This window comes from Barbus barbus (genome assembly GCF_936440315.1).
Source record: "Barbus barbus genome assembly, chromosome: 3".
NCBI classification, from domain to species: Eukaryota; Metazoa; Chordata; class Actinopteri; order Cypriniformes; family Cyprinidae; genus Barbus; species Barbus barbus.
In genome coordinates, this window is record NC_136731.1 from 16,074,133 (window position 1) to 16,097,645 (window position 23,513).

At 38.1% G+C, this 23,513-nt stretch overlaps 1 protein-coding gene across 1 annotated transcript in view; it reads left to right on the forward strand.

Moving 5' to 3' along the window:
- Positions 1-417: 417 nt before the first annotated feature.
- Positions 418-23,513, forward strand: part of LOC306844628 (extracellular serine/threonine protein kinase FAM20C-like) — a gene marked incomplete at its 5' end in the record, with an annotated part of 59,794 nt that continues 36,698 nt past the window's right edge. The window contains 3 exons of the mRNA XM_079376895.1: positions 418-962; positions 3,904-4,085; positions 8,288-8,366. Of these exons, the coding sequence (XP_079233021.1) occupies positions 418-962; positions 3,904-4,085; positions 8,288-8,366 (806 nt within the window). The remainder of the gene's footprint in view (positions 963-3,903; positions 4,086-8,287; positions 8,367-23,513) is intronic.

The window sequence follows — 23,513 nt, forward strand, 5'->3', positions numbered from 1 at the left end:
CTGATACATCTACACCTGTCACTGACTGCTCCTCATGAAGAACTAATGCACTTTATCTCCCTCCTCATATACTGAAGATATCCACAAATGGGACTGCCAACCCGACATCCGTGCGGTTCTTGAGAAGTCACAGCGGCGATTTCCTCGTGTTTTGTCATTATTTACCGGGACATTTTACAGATGCGCTTTATCATGAACCTGTAAGGAGGCGACAGGACATCTGAACCTCACCTAAAATCAAAATCGTGCTACTCGCAACTATGCCGAAAAGAAATCTTTCTTGATACATCTGGAAACCGCAGGATGCAGAAGAAGATTTTCATAACGCGGATTACAGTAGGACACCACATGCGCCCCTGAATCTCTTTATTAGAGCCTGTATCACATTGTGACAAGTGCTTTAGGTAGCCTATAAAGATGATCCTATTTCGTAAATTTCGCGTGTTGATTTTAATGGTGTTTCTCGTCGCCTGCACCATGCACATCATGATAGACCTGTTACCCAAGCTGGAGAAGCGCGCGGCGGGATCGAGTTCCAGCGCTGGAGGTGGAGGCGCCTGCTCCTGCGCTCACACACCGGGCGAGGAGCCTCGATCCTGGGCCAAACAGCGCGCCAGAGCCGCCGCCGCCGAACCGGGCTGGCCTAATAAACATTATTTGAGATTACTGCAGGATTTCAGCAATGAACCCAACTCCAATCTCACTTCGCACTCACGGGAGAAGGTGACAGAGAGAGCCGAGTCTGAAAAGAGAGTGAGACAGCTGCAGCTGGGCTCGGAGAAGAGGGGTTTGATGAGAGATACGGTGAAGCAGAGAGCTGTCCAGGGTTCCTCCAGACTGAAGGTGCTATATGAGCATCCCCTCTATAAGACCGACCTGCCTCATCTCTCTGAAGATGACACATTGTTCAACCTCAACAATGATATCCGATTCTACCCCAAAGCTGCCGGACAACAAGAATGGCAAGTGCTTTTTTAAACCTGGCGTGAAATACATGCTGTTATATGTATAAAAATGAGCTCTGAAGTCCCGGTTATGTGCATAATTACGAGACCGGGTGCTGGAGAAGATTTCATATTTCAAACAAAGATACTTTTTTCTTAAATCAGTGTTAATAAACTGCAGGTTTTATTGTGACAACAGCATATTCTAGTGACAGCATGCCTTGCTAAATGATTCACAATATTTTGTTCGTTGACAAAAACAGGTTTGTCTGGTATAAGAAAATTAACCTGTGCTGAGAAATATTCACAGCATTAAAAAAAAAAGTGACATCTTGCCCCAGTCTTTCTTCTAAAGAGATAATATAAAGAAAAGCATTAAAGGTGATTGCTTATATTTTATCCCAAAGCAGCTAAAAAAAGAAGAATGGCACGAATGCATATTGTTATGCATATAAAATGATTTCTATATCCCAGTTATTTGTATAATTAAAATATGAATGGAGACTGGTACTAGTTGTTAAGTTGTCACAATAAGTTCCAATTAGACAAAATGTGAGTTTTATCTTGCAGTGGTTTTATGTTGGTATTAAGCACCTAGTTACTAAAAGTCACATTAAGATAATTTGTGTTATTTCATGAATTGTTTTGTGGTTTCTTGTTTAAATTTAGCTGAAAGGTATGTTAAATACTCTAAATAGAGATAGCTGTGGAGAAATCCTTTTTTTTTTTTCATTTTACATAGTAGATCATATTTGTGTTGTCACCCATTGTGACAGCATGCCCTGGTATAGTTATTTTATAGTGAACCTAAAGTATGTGTATATACAGAAACTGAGAAGAGTGTTGTAAATATGTTTATCCTAAAGCACCAGAGAAATTAAAAGCTGCACAAACAACTTTCAGCTAAGAAGAAATGTTTCTCACATCACACCCAGGGGTCATAATCTTCTCATTCTGAGTAAGTAATCATAATAAAGTCAGATTCTCAATGGAAATAGAGATTAAAAGCAATCATTTAGGAGAGAGGTACATGTGTTTTTAAATCTAGAGGTACAGTAAAACTAAGAGCGCATATGTTGTGGAAAGAAACGATACTGTGGCTTGAGTGCTTTTTATCATTTCCAGTTCATACTGACTCATTGTGAGTGTTAAAAGCTTTGCTGCTAGGACTCATCTATGTTCCTCTGGTGTGATGTGTTGTTTTCTTCAGAGCTGTCAGATGCATTAAACTGAAGGGGGTTTTGTTGGTGTCATGCCCTTTGTTTGCTCCTGTGTCCTCTCTTTTTGTTCTTCACCTGGCAAGCTCTCGCGTCCTTCAGGGATAGCTTATTCTCACTGCCTTTAACCATGCCTGAATTAACTACACATGCTTTTTAACCATGCCTGACTGATCTGGATCCAGATCCAGATGAAATAAACATGAACAGTTGAGTTAAAAGGCCGATTTAACAGTGGTCTGTTAATCACTGAAAAAGCATGTGACAAGCTTGTCATCCAGATGCTGTCACATTGCTGTTTAATATTCCTTTTTATGTTTTGATGGGACACAATGTTTTAATAGACTGAACTCATGCTTGTGTATTGTTGTGAGGTCGGGGTCCTCAGGGAAATGAAGTACAGCTGATCTATTCAGTCATTCCACTGTCATCACAGTATTATCTGTGCATGACATCAGTCACTTTCAAACATGCTCATTTTTTATATCATTTCAATAAATAAACACCAAACTATTTAAATAAAACATAAAAAAGACTGCTCTTTGGATATTGGATAAAGTGAGTAACTGTAACTCAAATGAAGCTGATTTTGGATTACATTGAAAACCGTGCAGATTTATATGTTAAAGTAGATGTAAAGCACTTGATTATAATTTGAACTATAGTGTGTTATTTGATATTACTTTTAAAGTTAATATATTTTAAATATACTAAATGGCAAATTAATCATAACAAATGTGTAACTACAAATAAATTTAAATACATGAAGCTTAAATACATCAAGATTCAATAGAAATGACATTAATGTATAATTTAGTTTATTACCAATGCTTGTCAGTACATTCAGCAGTGCATATCTGTTTAATGAATAAAACCTTAACTGGGTCAAAAAAAATCACTCTTAGGTTCAACCAGTTGCTTTTAATATAAATTTCAATTAGGCCTATATTATATTTTCATTTCATTGTAAATAACATGCAGTTAAGTGTCTAAAAACATTACATTCAGTTCACAATTAGGTAGGTTCATTCAAAGTATATTACTTCCATAAAAAGTGTTCTGTTTGAAAGCTGACGTGTACTTCTTTTGGCTAATTCAGTTTTGCTTGCATTGTGAAATGAAAATTGAGTAATTTCAGCCTTGTTTTCCCTAGCAAATCAGTGGAAAATATATACAGAATTGTTCTGGGCCTAGTAATTATATAGACGCTAAAGCCCGTTCACGATAACGATAACTATAAAGATAACAATATTAGCGTCCACACCAGCGAATTATATTGTCTGTTTATTCTAAGCGCACGCGCACCTGCCGCTTTAAATTCTCGAGCTCGTGATAGCAGGATGGATTCTTATTGGCTGTCAATGTTTGTATCGTTCATCAGCTGGAAAAAATTCTGAAAGTGATTCCAATGATATCGTTTCTCTGTGCCTTTATCGTTATAGCTGTGGTGTGGACGCTGCTATTCTTTAATACTGAGAACGATTTTTAGAACTATATCTTTATCGTTATATTTATAGTTATCGTTCTTGGTGTGAACGGCCAATATTATACTGCTGTAGTTCATATATAAATATATAAAGATTTATTCAAAGACACATTTTTTTTCGCTCATTTTAATATCTTAAATGTTAGAAAGTTCTTGTATGTTTAAAAATAAATAAAGAAAGAAATTTAAAATATATTTTTTCGTATTTGTCAGGCAGCATATGTGACTAATGTCCTCCACCGTCCTTTACCGGCAGGCATAATGAGGGGAACGTGGAGGAGGAGGAGTACAATCCGACAGGGGAGGCCACTGCTGAGTCATATCCCAACTGGCTTCGCTTCCACATCGGGATTAACCGATACGAGCTCTACTCCAGACACAACCCCGTCATCGGCGCCCTGCTGAAAGACCTGGTCTCCCAGAAGATCACCAGCGTAGGTGAGTTCGGGTACATGACCTGCTTCAGTCTAATGAAGCAGCCTAGATGAAGTGGGAAGGCTCGAGGCCCTGTGCTGCCATCCCAAAAGCAATTATTGCCAAGTGGTTTAGAGCTATTGTAGGAATGACATGAGCCAAGTAAGTCAATGTTTTGCAAAGTGTAATTGTGATTGAATTACAATTAATTTTAGGGGGTAAATGGACTTTTTTTATGTATGTGCAGTTTGTGTGCGTGTGGATGAGGAATGGGGAAACTGGGATTGCTTGGGAATATTTGCCACTTTCCATTAATAGAGTACACTCTACTTTTTAAAAGCATTAGATGCACAAATCCCATGTTTTTAGCAGTCAGAACTGTTATATTTTACATAAATGATTATAAGATTATTATTTAACATAAGATGAATATGGCTTGATTTAATAGGTTGTACCCTTCTAAACACTGTATGTTTGTATTCAAATATTACATAAAAAATATAAAAAATAAAAGCTTGCCAATAAAGCTAACCAATTTACCAAAGCTATAGTAAGAACTAGGTTAAACAAATCAAATTAATACATTAGTGAGCTATAAATAAACATTTTGTCCTAAACTAGTTTGCCCCTATTTATTTATAACTTTATTTTGGATAAATCTCCAACCCTGTTGCCAACTGGGTGCATAAAAGAACCTTTGTTTAATTTAGAAAATCTCAAAAATAAAAATGCAAAACAAATCATACAAATCTGGGTTGGTAAAAGTCCTAAATTATGGTAACAAAGTCACAAATCTCTTAAATATGGAAGCACATTTCCACCATATACTTAAGTCATTAAAAAAAATCATGACATACTTGCGCCATGATTACATCATAAAAATTATGAGATAAAAAGATGAATTTATGACTGAAGTTGAAATTGATATAAAAAGTCATAATGACATAAAAAGGAAATTATGACATACCAAATCAAAATTATGAGAATAAAAAGTCAAAATTATGAATTTTGAAAAAGACACGACAAGATAGTAGTTTAATGAATTGTGAAGAGTATGTGGGATATTCTAAAACACTTAACTGTGACATTGGAGGACCAAGTTCAGTGCACACCTTAAGCATACTGTTTACAGACAAGTAGAATAAATTGCACGGTAGCATTTTCTACCCCATAGAAGCTTAATGGAAGAAGACAGTGATTAAAAAAAAAATCACTGATATAATATGCTTGTCTGTACACAGTATATATTTTAAATAAAGATTTGGACTTTTTATGTCACCATCTTCTTCCATTAAGCCACGTTAAGTGTTTCATTCTTTATATGGGGAGGAAAATGCTTAACGTACAAATTCAATGCACTGTGTTCATAATTTGGGGTATATTCTGTTTGTCTGTAAACAGTATGCTTTATTAATTATTCATTATTATTATTTATTAAGGTGTGTACTGAACTTTGTCCTCCAAACTGTTTTAAGCCAATTCATTTTAGAATGTCCCACATATGACTCTTCACAATTCATTAGGCCACTTGTGTTGTGTCAGACTAATATAAAGTCATAATTTCAACTTGTAAAGACTTTTTATCTCATAATTATGGCTTTAATGGCATAATTTCGACTTTTTAAACACATTTCTTTTCTTATGTGGCAGAAATGGGCTCCTATACTTAAAAAAATCTGCTAATATAATATTTAATATTGCCTGAGGTTGAAATTCCTGACGGTTAAGCAGCATCTCTTTATATGCTGAAAAAGGAAAAATTCGACTTCAGTTTAAAGAGTTTCAGATTGTATTTTGTCCCCTATTCTTGGAAAGTGCCATTTGGATGTATTTTATTTAGAAGCTTGTGAGGTGTCCAGAATAATCCGCATAGACATGTTTATGTGTGCTTGCACTCAGGCACTTGAGATGGCTAGTGAACATCAGGACCTATTTCTGTAGGCAGAATGATGGCAGAAGCGGCCGACACGCACATCCTTTTATTCCCAAGAGAGAGTATGATTGACAACTACTCTTCCTCCATTAGTCTCTGAAAGTCCACCTGAAGATCTTACGTGACTTATTTTTACCAGCCCTGTGCAGTGTGATACATCTGTATTGTGATGCTCTTATGAAACATCAAATTCCTTTTGCCTAACATAAATGAAAAGGATTTATTTGAATTAAAAATATAATTTAATAAACCTAACAGCAAATAAAGTCATTTTAAGGGATATTGAAAATAGATTATTAATAGTGAAGTAATTTCTGCATCACTGGTGTCATCAGCTTTGCGAAAAAGACGTACACTTTAGCTTTTAAAAAGAATACTTGTTATGGAAATAATATAGTTTAAAAGAATAGGTGTGAGATGAATGTAATGTTTTCAGACACTAAATTACATGTTATTTGCAATTAAATGAAAATGGATTATAGTTTACATTTATATTAAAGCTGAACTTGTGTTCTTTTTTGACCCACTTATATGTAATTTCATAAGTACTTGTGTTGTCTTTGAAATATGGTGAGACAAGTGTACTGCCGTATTAAAATATATATTTGTAATTACACAATTTTTAATGATAAAGTTTATATTCAAATATATTAACTTTTAATAAAGTTACAAATGGCTTAATTATAGTTTTCTGCATATTAAACAGGGATAGGAGAACTATTTAACATTAAAAAATCACTCTTAACCCCCTATGGTAGAATTAGAATTGTCTTTGTTCACTTTTTACAGTATGATTCAGTGCAGCCTCTGGAACAAATAGCATTTTCCTGGAGGTAATTTCAGTCATATTAGGATTAATTAAGGTTATAATTTTAGCACTGAGTGAATAACTCTGTTGTGATTGCAGTGCTTTCAAAAATAACTCTGAAATAGTGTTTTGCTGGAAACATTTAGCAAAAATAGGATGGATTTAATCAAATAAATAGAGCAGTTCTCCAGGGATTGAAGCAAATCAAAAGATGTGTGGTTTAACAATACTTATTTATGTATGTGTAGACCCAGATCCAGATAATAACACTGAGAGCTAAGGCATTATGGCTTGGTTCCAACTGACGTGTCTCTGCTCAACTAATGAGTTCAATACGACTTTACTGCTGCAGAATTGCACAGGTGCCCTGTGGGGAAATATGATACAGAATTTTTGGATTACTCAACGTAAAATCGTATCAGCCATCTTTGCTCTCCAATCTCATTCATCAGCCTGACAAAATAGTTTTCTGCTGATCTAAGGTCAGCATCCTGACTTCTCTCATAGTCTGGATCTGGCATTTAAAAAGATATTGTGAGACATGCACTGACACAGCCCCTGCTGGAAAGCCATGAGAAACATCACTTCACTGTAGACAGTATGGTGTAATTTTGGGGGATTATTCGCTTTGTAGTAAATATGATTTGTTGTGACTAACTTAAGCTGTCAAAGGCCTATACACACACACAAAACGCTTGTGCACACTTGCGAGGGACTTCATTTGTGATGAAACGCCCATATGGTTCTTTGGTTTATTCTTATGAAAGTCTGTTTACCTTCCTTTGAAGGGATATCAAGTTTAATACCTGCAGTTCTTAGGTCACCGTGAGGACGTTTTCCATGCTTACGAAGATGTACTACTCACACAGTCCTCAAGAAACAATCAAAACTTATTTTTTTCCCAAAAAATACATATTTTAGCATATATTTTAAGTAAAAATATAATGTATAATACATAGTATATACATAATATCTACATAGTAATGTAAAGAAAATCTTAAAGACTTTAAATTCTTAATGAATTTAAAATTCATAAAATACCTTTGATTTTTTTTTTTTTTTTGTTATCTATAATAATTTTGGTGTTAATTGACCCTTCATGTCATTGACCCTTCATTTGAAGTACTATGAGACCGTCATAGGCCTATTGCAGTAACTCACAAATGTGCTCCATAACTCGTTACTGATGTTTCAACCTCTTCCACCCATAAACAGCAGATGGTTGCTTAGCTAGTCGTGGGAATCTACATATATTCATGAGATTTTCTGACAGTCTGATGAAATACACTAAGAAATCATCACTACTGTTTGCAAGACTGCAAAACATCGCTGCTAATACATGCTTGTATGAGTTAGAGCGAAAGCTTTTTAGCATGAATGCTGGAAATGAAGATTGTGTTGTGTGTGGGGGTGTGTGTATGCATATTGTCTTGTTTTTAGAAAGCTGGTCAGCTGGTGTTACAGTAATTATGTTTTTTTTCACAGCTATGAAGTCAGGTGGCACTCAGCTGAAGCTCATCATGTCATTCCAGAACTACGGACAAGCCCTGTTCAAACCTATGAAGTAAGTGATCTAGCAATCTTTCCACTTAATGAATGCATGCCCAGTGGAGAACCAGTTTTTTCAGAATTTACCCTACTTTCATTTTAAGTGTATTTAAGAGGCGTGGACTAAGCCTTTTGTGTTTCAACAAAAACATGTTGTTCTGCTTTTAGAGGTTTTCCAAGATGATTCTGGTATATGCATATGTAGTCTTTCTATATCTGTAAAATATGAGAAGTATGTTAAAAAATAGAATGAGGTTAACAAATGACACAATCAATTTAAGCTCACATCATTTTTCTAACTCTTAGGCCTTAAAGGTATAGTCCATCCAAAAATGAAAATTCTGTCATCATTTATTCACCCTCATTTCATTCCAAACCTATGTTTCTTTCAATTGTGGAGCAAAATAAGAAGAAGATATTTTGAAGAATGCTGGTAACCAAAAAGATCATTTGAACAATGTTGATAACCAAACTGTTTGTGTAATGTTCACTTCCATGGTATGGACAATTATACAACAAAAAATGGACAAAAAATGGAAATCCTTTTGAACGTAAATGTTTGGTTGCCAACATCCTTCAAAATATATTTTTGCTTACCAACATTCTTCAAAATACACTTTTGGTTACTAACATTCTTCAAAATATATTTTTGTTGCCAACATTCTTCAAAAAATAATTTTGTTTAAAAAAACATTCTTTGAAATACACTTTTTGTTGCCAACATTCTTTAAAATATACTTTTGGTTACAAACATTATAACTACTAACATGCAATATACATATTTTTTGTTACCGCTATTATTCAAAATATATTTTTGGTAACCAAAATTCTTTTAAATATATATATATTTTTTTACCAACATTCATCAAAATATACTTTTGGTTACCAACATTCTATAAAATATAGTTTTGATTACCAGCATTCTTCAAAATATATTTTGTGTTCTACAGGGGGGGGGGATGGGGGATTATAAAATATGAAATACATACAGGTTTGGAATCACACGAGGGTGGCTAAATAATTTTCACTCAGTGATTTTGTAAAATTTTGGGGTGGAATGTTCCTTTAAGCCCCCTTATTAGGATATTTAACAAAGCAAAGATGAATTGAATAAGCAGCTATTCACCTAAAAATCCCCATTTAAAAAAAACAAACAAACAATTATTTAAGACCCTAAAGACTGCACCTGAGCTTAATGCTTATTAGAGTAACTCCTCAGTTGTGTTCGGCATTTGTTGGCCGGCAGCGCAAGCATCCATATGATCTTTCCTGGTGGGTAATGATCAGTCTGGTTTTAATTAACATTGCCAGGCTTACGCATTAATTAAAAACTGCGAGACAGTATCACACGCGCTCAGGGATATTTGCCAGCAGAAGCTGTAATAGCCACACATAAAACAGGGCGGATCGACAGAGTGTGTCTGCCATATTCCCTCTGTTGAAATAACATTGCCAGGGCTACCTGACTCATTTGTGATCAAATAATTGCTAGGGGATGCTTGATTGCTTCCACCCAGAGGAAAACCTTTTTCGGCGTTGTTTTCTTTGATTATGCTTTGTCATTGCCATCTGTGATTTCTTAGTCTTTCTTGGTGGGTACAGACACAAACAGTTGGTGGCTAAAAACACACATAGTTATTGCATAACAGTAGCATCAGGAGAGGCACAATTCACACACCAGACAAGGTGGCTTATTAGCACTCTCTGCTTAAGAAAAAAAAATGACTGGCTTAGGCCAAGATGAATTACTTCTGGTTTGATGTAGGGGTGTACAATACAGTATTGTGCAGAAATCTTAGGCAAGTTTTGTGTTTTTTGTTTGTAGTTATTTTTATATTTTGCTTTAGTGTACCAGTAGGAAATTGTGATTGCCAAACAGTCCTTTTGCCATTAAAGGCATAGTTCACCCAAAAAATGAACATTTTGAAAATGAGAGAATTCATTCTCAGGCCATTCTAGATCTAGATGAGTTTGTTTCTTCATCGCAGCAGATTTGGAGTAATTCAGCTTTAATTTTATTTTTAATCTGGACCTCAGTATCCATTTCAACCACTAGCCATCATTATTACATACTGCACTTTTAAAACTGTGCGCAAGTGTACCAAGGACAAAAGCTGTTTTGAAGGCAAAGGATGCTCATAACAAATGTTGATTTAATTTAGTTAATAAAAGTAGTTAATAGAAGTAAATTGTTACACTGTTATGTACTTTTGACATGATTTTTTAATATCCTCAATTTACAGATTTTTTTTCACACGGGACTAAAACTTTTCACATTACTGTATCGAATTAGCTTTTCTTTGACATTAACTTCATGACTAGATCTGAGAAGGTGATGGAAATCTTGGTTTGGATGTACAGGTCCTTTTCAAAAAATTAGCATATTGTGATAAAGTTCATTATTTTCTGTAATGTACTGATAAACATTAGACTTTCATATATTTTAGATTCATTACAACACAACTGAAGTAGTTCAAGCCTTTTATTGTTTTAATATTGATGATTTTGGCATACAGCTCATGAAAACCCAAAATTCCTATCTCAAAAAATTAGCATATCATGAAAAGGTTCTCTAAACGAGATTCCTGAGGCTTTTAAAAACTCCCAGCCTGGTTCATTACTCAAAACCGCAATCATGGGTAAGACTGCCGACCTGACTGCTGTCCAGAAGGCCATCATTGACACCCTCAAGCAAGAGGGTAAGACACAGAAAGAAATTTCTGAACGAATAGGCTGTTCCCAGAGTGCTGTATCAAGGCACCTCAGTGGGAAGTCTGTGGGAAGGAAAAAGTGTGGCAGAAAACGCAGCACAACGAGAAGAGGTGACCGGACCCTGAGGAAGATTGTGGAGAAGGACCGATTCCAGACCTTGGGGGACCTGCGGAAGCAGTGGACTGAGTCTGGAGTAGAAACATCCAGAGCCACCGTGTACAGGCGTGTGCAGGAAATGGGCTACAGGTGCCGCATTCCCCAGGTCAAGCCACTTTTGAACCAGAAACAGCGGCAGAAGCGCCTGACCTGGGCTACAGAGAAGCAGCACTGGACTGTTGCTCAGTGGTCCAAAGTACTTTTTTCGGATGAAAGCAAATTTTGCATGTCATTCGGAAATCAAGGTGCCAGAGTCTGGAGGAAGACTGGGGAGAGGGAAATGCCAAAATGCCTGAAGTCCAGTGTCAAGTACCCACAGTCAGTGATGCTGGTGTTGGTCCACTGTGTTTTATCAAGGGCAGGGTCAATGCAGCTAGCTATCAGGAGATTTTGGAGCACTTCATGCTTCCATCTGCTGAAAAGCTTTATGGAGATGAAGATTTCATTTTTCAGCACGACCTGGCACCTGCTCACAGTGCCAAAACCACTGGTAAATGGTTTACTGACCATGGTATTACTGTGCTCAATTGGCCTGCCAACTCTCCTGACCTGAACCCCATAGAGAATCTGTGGGATATTGTGAAGAGAAAGTTGAGAGACGCAAGACCCAACACTCTGGATGAGCTTAAGGCCGCTATCGAAGCATCCTGGGCCTCCATAACACCTCAGCAGTGCCACAGGCTGATTGCCTCCATGCCACGCCGCATTGAAGCAGTCATTTCTGCAAAAGGATTCCCGACCAAGTATTGAGTGCATAACTGAACATAATTATTTGAAGGTTTACTTTTTTTTTGTATTAAAAACACTTTTCTTTTATTGGTCGGATGAAATATGCTAATTTTTTGAGATAGGAATTTTGGGTTTTCATGAGCTGTATGCCAAAATCATCAATATTAAAACAATAAAAGGCTTGAACTACTTCAGTTGTGTTGTAATGAATCTAAAATATATGAAAGTCTAATGTTTATCAGTACATTACAGAAAATAATGAACTTTATCACAATATGCTAATTTTTTGAAAAGGACCTGTATATGATACACATTTGATAACTATCGATATAAAAAAACAAACACCATGTATTGCTTATTTTCTGTTGAAATCCCAGCTTTCATCTGGTTCTCAAGAAAGATCATGAAAGGAGACAATATTTTAGTGGCGTGTTTAACAATGCGTGTAATAAAAGCAATAATTAAACAATAATTTAGGCAGAGACAACAACTGACAGATTAGACTGACAAACACAGAGTTCTCTTTAGCTGCATTTCACAGTTTTGAGCAATTATACTTTGCAAGTGTTTTGGCATTCATGTAACTCTTGGCATTGATTTCTCCGTTTATGCTTTGAATAATCATTGCTAAAAAGCAAATACCAAGTACTAAGCTTGAAGAATCATCTGTTCATCATATCATTGACATGAATGGCCTTCCATATGGTCCCACTGAACATCCAGAGCACACGGCCACCCTCACTGCAGCAAGCTGGTGCTTTTTCATCCCAAATAAAGCTGCAGGTTTCCCCCTTTTTCCAGGCTCTACATCTATCTCCCACTCCGAGAAGGCTATAGATTTCTCCAGCTCTAAAAGCTGGGAGTATTTCCCAGAACGGGGCCACCTTTCCCTCACCTGCCCCTCTGTGCAGCCGTACTAAGCATCAAAGCTTCTTTTGATGTGCTGCTGCTTTGAGCTGGATGCTAATCTATCTGCAGGCGCATGGAGGGCTAACAGCTCCGGTTCCTGCAGTCTTAGAAAGCCACGCGTGTGTGTATGTGAGAGGAGTTTATTGAACTTGAGTTATCTGACTGGGATCTAGGTGCAAATGCAGCAATAAATCATTGTGCAACCTTTCACTCTACCTTCTCCATGTTCATTCAGAGACTTATGCCACGGAAAAGCACTCATCCCATCAAAATGAGGAAGGAGTAGCTGTATTTTACAGGAAAGCCATGCTCACTGAATGATTTAATTATTCCACACCACAGCAATGAATGCTATTGATCGCCATTGAATGAGAAAGGAGAGAGAGAGATAAGATTAGAAAAAGACAGAGAAACAGAATAAAGCCCATGTGAAAAAGAAGTACACTTTTAAAAGCAGAACCTATTACAGAAATAATATACCTTAAAAATACTCTTAAGTGTGACCTGAATGCAATGTTTTCAGACACTTAATTGCATGTTATTTACAATTAAATGAAAAAGGATTATAGTTTACATTTTATATTATATAAAATAATTTTTATATCATGCATTTAGTTATGTGTAAATGCACATTTGTAATAAAGAGGCAGTTTACTACATTTAAAATGTATTCATTTTACATTTGCCAGTTAAATTTATAATCAAGTACTTTACATGTTCTTTTGTATGTTAGTCAACACATCAAAATAAGTTTACTTCTTTAAAGCATGGCAAAAGATTATGAAAACAATGATTTTAGATACTGTACTTTTAAGTAAAACTTTTATTTTGCCATTACTACAAAATGCTCTTTAAAAGTCAACTCAAGAGTGTTAAGCAACCGTATACACTCTTTAAATACACTTAAGTGGCTTTTTAGTTCATTAACATTATAATATCTGCAAGTTTTTAAAAATGTACTTTTAAGATTAAAAAAGTGTGCATTCAATACAAATAAGTTCACTTCTTTTCACAAGAGAAGGAAGGACACAAGTTGTTGTTTGGGCCTACAGGCATAAACTTAAATCTGCAAATCCGACCTACAGGCAGAAACGTAAATCTGCAAAGCCTGTATTAAGATCTGTTAAAAGATGGACTAATGAAACAGAGCGGGACTTACAAGCCTGTTTGTCTCTCACTGATTGGTCTGTTTTTGAAGCCGCTGCCATCGATCTGGACGAGCTCACAGAGACTGTAACATCTTATATCAGTTTCTGTGAGGATATGTGCATTCCTAACAGGACTCATCTAATCTACAACAATGACAAACCATGGTTCACTGCAAAACTCAGACAGCTCCGTCAGGCCAAAGAAGATGCTTACAGAAAGGGGGATAAAGTCTTGTACAAGCAGGCCAAATACACACTGGAAAAGGAGATCAGAGTGGCAAAGAGGAATTATTCTGACAAGCTAAGGAAAAAATTATCTTCCAGTGATCCTGCTTCAGTGTGGAAAGGCATGAAGGATATCACCAGTTACAAGGCACCATCCCCCAGCACTCTGGAGAATCAACAACTAGCAGACGACTTGAACGAGTTTTATTGTCGTTTTGAAAAAACACCCGCCATGAACACCTCTCCACACAACCATTAACACCTCCAGCAACCCTCCTCTCCTCCACACCTACAATTCAAATCAGCCAAGAAGACGTGTGCCAGGTCTTCAGAAAGAACAAAAGAAGGAAAGCACCAGGCCCAGACGGTGTGTCACCAGCCTGTCTGAAATCTGTGCTGATCAGCTGGCCCCCATCTTCACACAGATCTTCAACAGATCACTGGAGCTGTGTGAAGTCCCCTCATGCTTCGAACGCTCCACCATCCCCGTCCCAAAGAAACCCAAAATTACTGGACTTAATGACTACAGACCTGTGGCCATGAAATCATTTGAAAGACTGGTTTTGGCTTATCTGAAGGACATCACTGGACCCCCTGCAGTATGCCTACAGAGCAAACTGGTCTGTGGATGTTGACTGCAGTCATGCAGTCAACATCCTGAAGCATCTGGACAGTCCAGGGACTTATGTGAGGATCCTGTTTGTGGACTTCAGCTCCGCTTTTAACACCATCATAATGGACACCCTTCAGAATAAACGAACTCAGCTCTCCGTCCCCACCTCTGTCTGTCAGTGGATCAACAGCTTCCTGACAGACAGATAGCAGTTAGTAAAGCTTGGTAAATTCACATCCGGCACTCGTACCATCAGCACTGGAGCTCCTCAGGGCTGCGTACTCTCCCCACTGCTCTTCTCCCTCTACACCAATGACTGCACCGCTGAAGTCCCCTCTGTCAAGCTCCTGAAGTTTGCAGACGACACCACACTGATCGGCCTCATCCAGGACGGTGACGAGTCTGCTTACAGACAGGAGGTTAAGGAGCTGGCTGTCTGATGCAGTCTTAACAACCTGGAGCTTAATACGCTCAAAACTGTGGAGATGATCATGGACTTCAGGAGAAAACCCCCTGCTCTCCCCCCACTCACCATCATGAACAGCACTGTGACTGCAGTGGAGTCATTTAGATTCCTGGGCACCACCATCTCTCAGGACCTGAAGTGGGATATTCACATAGACTCCATTGTCAGAAAGGCCCAGCAGAGGTTGTACTTCCTTCGCCAGCTGAGGAAGTTCAACCTGCCACAGGACTTACTAAAACAGTTCTACTCCGCCATCATTGAATCCATCCTCTGCACTTCAATAACTGTCTGGTTCAGCTCAGCTACCAAATCTGACCTCAGAAGACTACGGAGGGTAGTCCGGACTGCTGAGCGAATCATTGGTACAACCCTCCCCACTCTCCAAGAACTGTACGTATCCAGAGTGAGCAAAAGGGCTGGTAAAATCACTCTGGACACCTCACATCCAGCACACTCCCTCTTTGAACTGTTACCATCTGGTCGACGCTACAGAGCTCTGAGCACCAGAACGACCAGACACAGGAACAGTTTCTTCCCTCAGGCAATCCATCTCATGAACACTCAACAATAAACGTGGAACACACAACTATAATACATTATCCATTCACCACACTCACTTATTTTATTTCTATTTGCTCATTTCTAATTTGCACATACTTGACCTGTACATACATAGTTGTCTATATTATATATTGTGTTTTTGCTGCTTCGTACATTGCCTATTTGGATATTATTCTTTTATTACCTGTGTCCTGTCCTGTTGCTGTCTTTCTGTTGCACTGTGGAGCTTCTGTCACTACAACAAATTCCTTGTATGTGTAAACATACTTGGCCAATAAAGCGCATTCTGATTCTGATTTACAAACTTGACAATCAAGATTCCTTCCAGTGATCCATCAAATTACAACAATGTGAGACTGTGAATCAGATGCTGAGATTGTTTGCATGTGTTTGCACAACATGATTTACCCAGGACATGTTCCTGAATCAACATCTTTTGTTGTTCATGTAACAACATTCTTGTCAACTAGTGTTAGCATTACCGCTAACCTAACAATGAAACTTTAACATGATTAGATCATGGGAAAGTTCATCCAGGCAATTCTAACAAATTTAAAAGAGGTTCACTATCTGTCCTTAATTTTCAGGCTATGTTCTTTGTCAATTCATCTCACACAACCACATTGTCTTGTGCCACTCCAAGCAGTTAGCCAGACAACAAGTATTTCAACTCATATCTAAAAACCATATCTGTCATATACTTTTTATATCTAATAAAGTGAAAAATGATGATGGATGATTTTGTCAACGTATGTCCAGGAAGCATTTGAACAGAAATCTCATTAACTGAACATTAGCATTAGCGTTAGCATTAGTGACCTCTAATCTTAACTTTTGTGGTTACCAAAATGTTAATATGTAAATATTCACACATTCCCATTTTTAGAGTGAGATGTTAGCAATGCCAAAGTCAAAGGTTTGATTCGCAGGGCAAAGAACAACCAGAGACTCACCACACTTTAATAGAAGTCCAAAAACAAGGCATGTAGGCCACAAAATTCATAAACACAACTAGCTTTGAGATAAAAAAAAAAAGATTATTTATATTGCATATAGTGGTGTTTATCAGTTTATTCTCATTTCTGCAGTGTTCAGGCTTGTAATATTATTTTTGCTCATTTCGATTCTGAGGGAACACGTGAACTGATAAACATGCCGTGAATGCAAATGCAAGGTGCTTACGTATGACAACTTTTAGTTTCGACTTCCTCCTATTTAGTATCAGATCCATCCATAATTCACTCTCTGACTCCAGAAACTTATCATAACCTCTAAAAGGGCAATGACCGCTTAATAGGAATATTGTTCCAGGGCCCCTTATGCATGTTTGTGTTAGACACTGTTATGAACCCTCAAACAGCTCCCGTTTATTCACAATTTGATTGTGTTTGGTCGGTGAGCAGCTCTTTAAAGTGTATGCCAGACTAGATGTGCCTTAACAGGAACAAAAACTCTCACACAGCAAAATAGCTTGTGGATCTTTAAGCTAAGAGCCAAGTTTGGGTTTTCCACTCCTTTGATGTTAATGATTTTTTTCCCTCATATTGGTTCTGAAATTGCTGCAGTGCTTTGATATGAACTCTCACGGCAGCAACAGAGAAAGTATTTTTGCCTACAGCTGTTGTGCATTGAACGCTATAATGCAGAATATGTTCATGTCATGTAGAATATTGCATGCAGCTCACCCAGGGAGATACCATCACCCCCGTACACTCTCTGATTGTCACTGTAACTCTATGGTATCTCTGTGGTTCCAGCTTCTAGTAGGTTCTGTTGTGGGCTATGCACAAACCAAGTGTCTTCATGGTACACATTAGGATATATTGCATGTACCTTTATGTAATTAATCCATGATTTATGACATGGGAAATAATTTTGCTAAAGCACAATGCATGTCAAAACCTGCATCGGGGGGCTTTCAGGCTAAGCAGGGTTTATCTGTGTTGTTTTAGAATGCAGATGGAAAATCCAGGTTTATTCTCAGCTTCAGATGCATTTTGTCATTTAAAATGAAAAAGGGAAAGAATTTGCTGATTAAAAATATAGGCAGGAATAAAAAAATAAAAGATGCATGATAAAAAATGTTTTATGGTCAATGGATAAGCGTATTTAAAATAAATAAATAATAACAGTACATTTGCCACACTATATTGGATCTCATATTGAAATATTCTGATAGTGAAAGAGGCTTAGAATATTTTAGGTTCAAATCCTGTTACGGCAGTTCACATGTCAAACTCCATGAAATATGACAACTGGGGTAATGTTTAGAGCACGCTGTCTGAGCCCTCAGCCGTGGCAGGAAGTTAAGCTGAAGTGATGCATTTATGCGTTGTATGTGGAGAAGGGTAAGATTTTTAAGAGTGGCAGACCTGGGACCTGCTGAAAGACATGATGTTTGGGGATTACAGAATGTCAAATCTGACTGCAACAGATTGTTGATGATGCAGTCAGATCTAGACAACATTAAACACTGGTAAACCCTAATGAGAAAAGGACAAAATGTTTAATCTATGGACCAAGGGCTGAAGGTTTGGCATGGTTACCATTAGCATCTTTCTCCACTGATGGCCTTTCAAAAGTATCCATGTATATTGGCTATATTATTATATTTTTATTATTATTATTATTATTTTTTGCAAGCAATACCACTAAAATATTTTATGTTTGCGTTTGACCAATTTTTGTTTTTTAGTGCTTTTGAAAGTGTGAAATTAACTTTTCCATTAGGAATGCCATGTGTTAATGACTAATTGCTTTTCCTACATGAAACTGTGCTTTTTTGCTGTTAGGTTTTTCCACATCACTTTCATATCTGTAAAAGGAAGACAAAAGTTAGTGTTAGATTCTTCCTGCTTCAATTTTTATGGTTTATTTTGGTTTGCCTGCTTACCACAAGAACAACCCGCCAAAGTCAGTGATTAAATCCAAGTCATCCAGTCATGTCTGTATGTTTTCCAAGTCCTCCAAGCAGAAATCTTTTATGTTGGAGCCCCCGAGGAGGGTGGAAGAAACCTCCATTAATGCATGCATTTCTGAAGCGATGCAGGCTGCTTGTAGCCAGCAAGCAGTGAATCAACATGTCAAAGCACATTGTCTGCCTTATTCCTGACAGCTGTCTTGCACAGCTGCATGGCTTTCTGCACTGATCCAGGTTCTGTGCACAGAGGGAAGTCTGTTTCTCTGCTCAGCTGAATGGGGACTTGGAGTGTGTGCGTGTGTGGTGAATCGCAAGTGTTGAGATCTTAAGACTGAAAGTCCTATTTTGAAAAACTTCCTTCGCAAAAGCATTACCCAATGGTAAACTTAACTATAGTTAATAAATATACAATAGGTTTGCTCATTATACTTAATATTAAGGTCTATAATAACTGGGAAAAATACAGCACTTGTAAAAGTCTATTATTTAATAAATGTTGCTTTCCATTTTTATTTAGCCAGAATACTTATACAATTTTAAATGGCTGTCAGTAACAAAATATGCTTTAGCTTCTAGATGGTGTAGTTTCAAAGTACACCAGCAGGGGCTAATGGGGTCATGCTAACCAGTCTCACCTTGACACCTTGGTTACCACAGATTTACAATTGTTTAAATAGCTTTAGTTGTAGCTGGTCCGACTCACACCACTCAGAATGGGATTTGGACTAGTGTCAACCTGCTTGGATGGCTAAAGCACACAGACTTCAGTGTCAGTCCCCAGCACACCCTTTAACTAACTGGCCTCCATCACTCACCCCCTAAAGCTCATTCCCATCTGGGTCATGGCACCATTTAAACTGGTCCTACTCATGCCAAAACAGACAGGATTTGAACCAGTGTCTACCAGCATGGGAGGCTTCAGGTTTACTTGAACAACTCTTACTAGTCAACATTCATTGCATTCAAGTTCAAGTTCAAGTTCAAGTTGAGCTTTATTATAGACATGTACATGTACATGTGGGGACATGCAGTGGAATGAAATGTCGTGCCTCGCAGGACCACGGTGCTACATAAATACAGACATACAACAATGAAGTAAAAAAAAAACACTATAAACCTATACACAACTAACCTACTGACAGATTGAACTATAAGTATAATATATATATATATATATATATATATATATATATATATATATATATATATAAGTATTTACCCTATACAAACTAAACAATAGAAGATAACAAAATACAAACTATAAACAATTCAACTCCCATCCGGATCACAGCACCACTGAAATTGGTCCTATTCGTGCAGCAATGAGTGGGATTCAAAGCAATATCAACCAGCATGGGAGACTAAAGAATGCAACTTTTAGTGTCAGTCGCTAACATGCCTTTCAAAACCAGAGGAGTGAGATTTACCTGCACAGCTTTTTCTGGCTAGACTCTGTTACATTCACCCCTCTAAAGCTCACTCCCATCTGGGTCACAGCACTACTGAAATTGGTCCTACTCATGCAGTAATAAGTGGAATTCAAACCAACATCAAGCAGCATGGGAGACTAAAGGATGCAGCCTCTAGTGTCAGTCACTAACATGCCTTTCGAGACCAGAAGAGTAAGGTTTATCTGCACAGCCTTTTCTGGCTAGCCTCTGTTACATTCACCCCCTAAAACTAACTCCTATTCAGGTCACGGCACCAATGAAACTGGTCCTACTCACCCTGCAACAGGTGGGATTTGAAACAGCATCAACCAGTGTGAGATGCATGTGTGCTAACATGGAGGATAGTACAGAAAATATAGCCAGAAGAATCAGTCACTAATATGCCTCTTAAGGACAGTGGAGTGAGGTACGTTACATAGTTACTATGGTATTTGGATTTATAGCAGGGTTGTCCAAACTCAGTCCTGGAGGGCCACTGTCCTGCAGACTTTAGCTCCAACTTGCCTCAACACACATGCCTGGAAGTTTCTAGTATGCTTAGTATCACTTTGTTTAGCTGGTTCAGGTGTGTTTAATTGGGTTTGGAGCTAAGCGGCCCTCCAGGAGCAGGATTGCACACCCCTGATTTATAGCAAAGTGTCGTATACTGTTACTGATTTGATTTCATAATTCACAATACTTCATGAGTTGTTCATTGCCTTTTTAAAGGTACCATTGTCATCTTCCTCTTTCTTATTCCTATTAATATGAATAGGAACAAGAAAAAATACTTCCGGAAGGCCATTGTAAACGTGGGCACTATGGTGACTCAGCTTCAATGACGAAGGCGAAATCTGATGCTAGCTCTGAATTCTGTGAGCACTGGCCCTTGTTCTTTCAGTTCCTCCTCATCTTCCTTGAGAACAACCACAGTACAATTTATCTCCCTGATAGTATGTTGTTCTGCACCAGAGAGCCAACCAACAGGAGTTGTGCTAATAAACAGCACAGAGTCAGATTTCACAGACGATTGTCCCGTTAGAGAGTTTTCGCCTTACTGTCAGGGAATTAGTTATTCACTGTGGCTTTTATTGGCACATTAGAGATCAATTTGTGTTAGTTCTGACTTTTGGAATGCAATACATAATTGTTCAAAGATCTCTGGGGAATCAGTTGGGATTGATGAAGGTTCACTTTCTCGTTTGGAGCTAAGAACATGATGGGAGGAGTGCAGGATTATTTTTTGATTTGGCTGTTGTGTGATGGTGTTATTTTACTGGGAAACTGTCAAGGGAAGACTTTCTTCTGCATGTTTGTGAAATTAACATCCTTAGATTGTGATTGACTTGGAACCATCTGATTTGGATATTTGAAACATGTTGGTCACATGTTGTGTTTTATTTTGGTCAGATTCCTCCACACCTCCCCCATCAGCCATGCTTCACACATCGCATATAATGCTGGGAACCATGTCTGCTGTAGAGTCGAGCGGTTCCTGCTTCACAATCTCAGCATTGTGTTTTAGTTTCAGTTTGGGCTGCTCAGTGAATGTGACCCTGTGCCCGCCCCCTCATCTCTCATTCCTGTAAGAAGGCTCGCTCAGATAACAACCCTCTCTCTTTCTCTCTCTCATGAGCATACGCTCACTGACTTTGTATGACTGTCATGTCAGTTCCTCTTTCCCTGTCTGTCTCATTCTGTCCCTGTCTACCTGTCTTTCTCTCCATGTCCACTTGTCTCTCTGCCTGCCTTAATTTTTCCCTCCCTACATGTCTCACTCCGTCTTATTTATTATGTCCTAACATAATCAAATCTCTCCCTAATTTTTGACTTGCCTCCCTCGCTACCTGTTGCACTCACCACCCCCTCCCACTCTGCTTCTCTTTCTTCTTTTCTCTGCTTCTCTTCCTGCCTTTTTGTCAGCCTCTTCACAACTTTTGTCCTCCCTCTCCACAACTATATCTCTTTTTCTCACTGCCTCTCAAGTTATTTTTCTGACCCTCTCAATCTGCTTATCTTTCTACCTCTTGAACTCTCCCTCCTTCTGTACCTGGTTCTCTCACTTTCTTCCTCTCTATTTGTTTTCTCCCTCTTGTTTGTCCCTCTCTCCCCTGTCTCTCTCCATCTTCTTCCTCTCTACCTTTCCCTCCTCTTTACCTGGTTCTCCCTCTTTCTGTCTCTTTCTCTAGTCTTCTTTGCTTGTTTCTCTTCTTCAGTCCTCTACCAGACTATCAGTCCCCTTTCGGTGTCTCTTTCTCCCACTCTACCTATCTCTCTCTATTTTACTCTCTTTCACTCCCTCTAGTCCATCTGTTTCTCCCTTCCTAACTCTTTACCTCTCTCTCTATCTGTCTTTTTACTTGTCTTTCTTCGTCTCTACCTTTCACTATTTCCAATCTACATCTCTCTCTCTCTCTCTCTCTACCTCCCTTTCTAACTGTCCCTCTCTTCCTTTTTTACTTGTCTTTCTTCCTGTCTACCTGTCTCATACCTCCCCTCACTACCTATCTCTCTATCCATTATTTTTTCCTTTTTGTCTTTATCTACTTATTTCTCTCCTTTCAGTCTACCCGACTTTCTCTTCCTCACTCTCTACCTGTCTCTCTCTTCTTATCACTCTTCCTGTCTCTACCTTTCTGTCTCACTCTCTTTTCCTCCCTTCCTTCCTCTCTACCTGTCTCTCTCTTCACCTGTCTTCCTCACTTTCCACTTTTTCTCTCACCCTCCCACTTAACCCTTCTCTCTGTTCTTCTTCACCTGTTTCCTGTTTCATCCTGTCTCTTTCTCTTCTTCCTGTCTCTCTTCCTTTTATTCTACCTGTCTCTTTCTCCTACCCTCTTTAACTGTCTCTCTTCCTTTCTCTTCAGCTCTTTTTCTGTCTCATATCTTCACTTGCATCCCCGCTCTCTGCCCTCAGATCTGCTGAATTGTATGTGACAAAGGGAAATGTGTGTCAGAATTAATCACTGAACTTGAACAATAAAAACCTCAGCAATCTCACCCCTGCAGACAACGAGGTAAGAGTAACTACTGAAGCACTGAAACAGCAGTGTGGACTTTTTACAGTATTCTCGTCCCAGTCATCAAAATGCATTTTAAAAACATTTACAGAACATTATAATGAGATTTTTTTAAAGTTCTGAGCATATTTGTCATATCATTATAGCATCCACACTGATGCATCTGTGATCTGCCCATCATAAATGATGGCTGAGAAAGCAGGTGGTCTATTGACTATTATAGCTGCATTAAGATTGTTCTGTCCATCCTCTCTCATCACAGCAGACGCCAGTC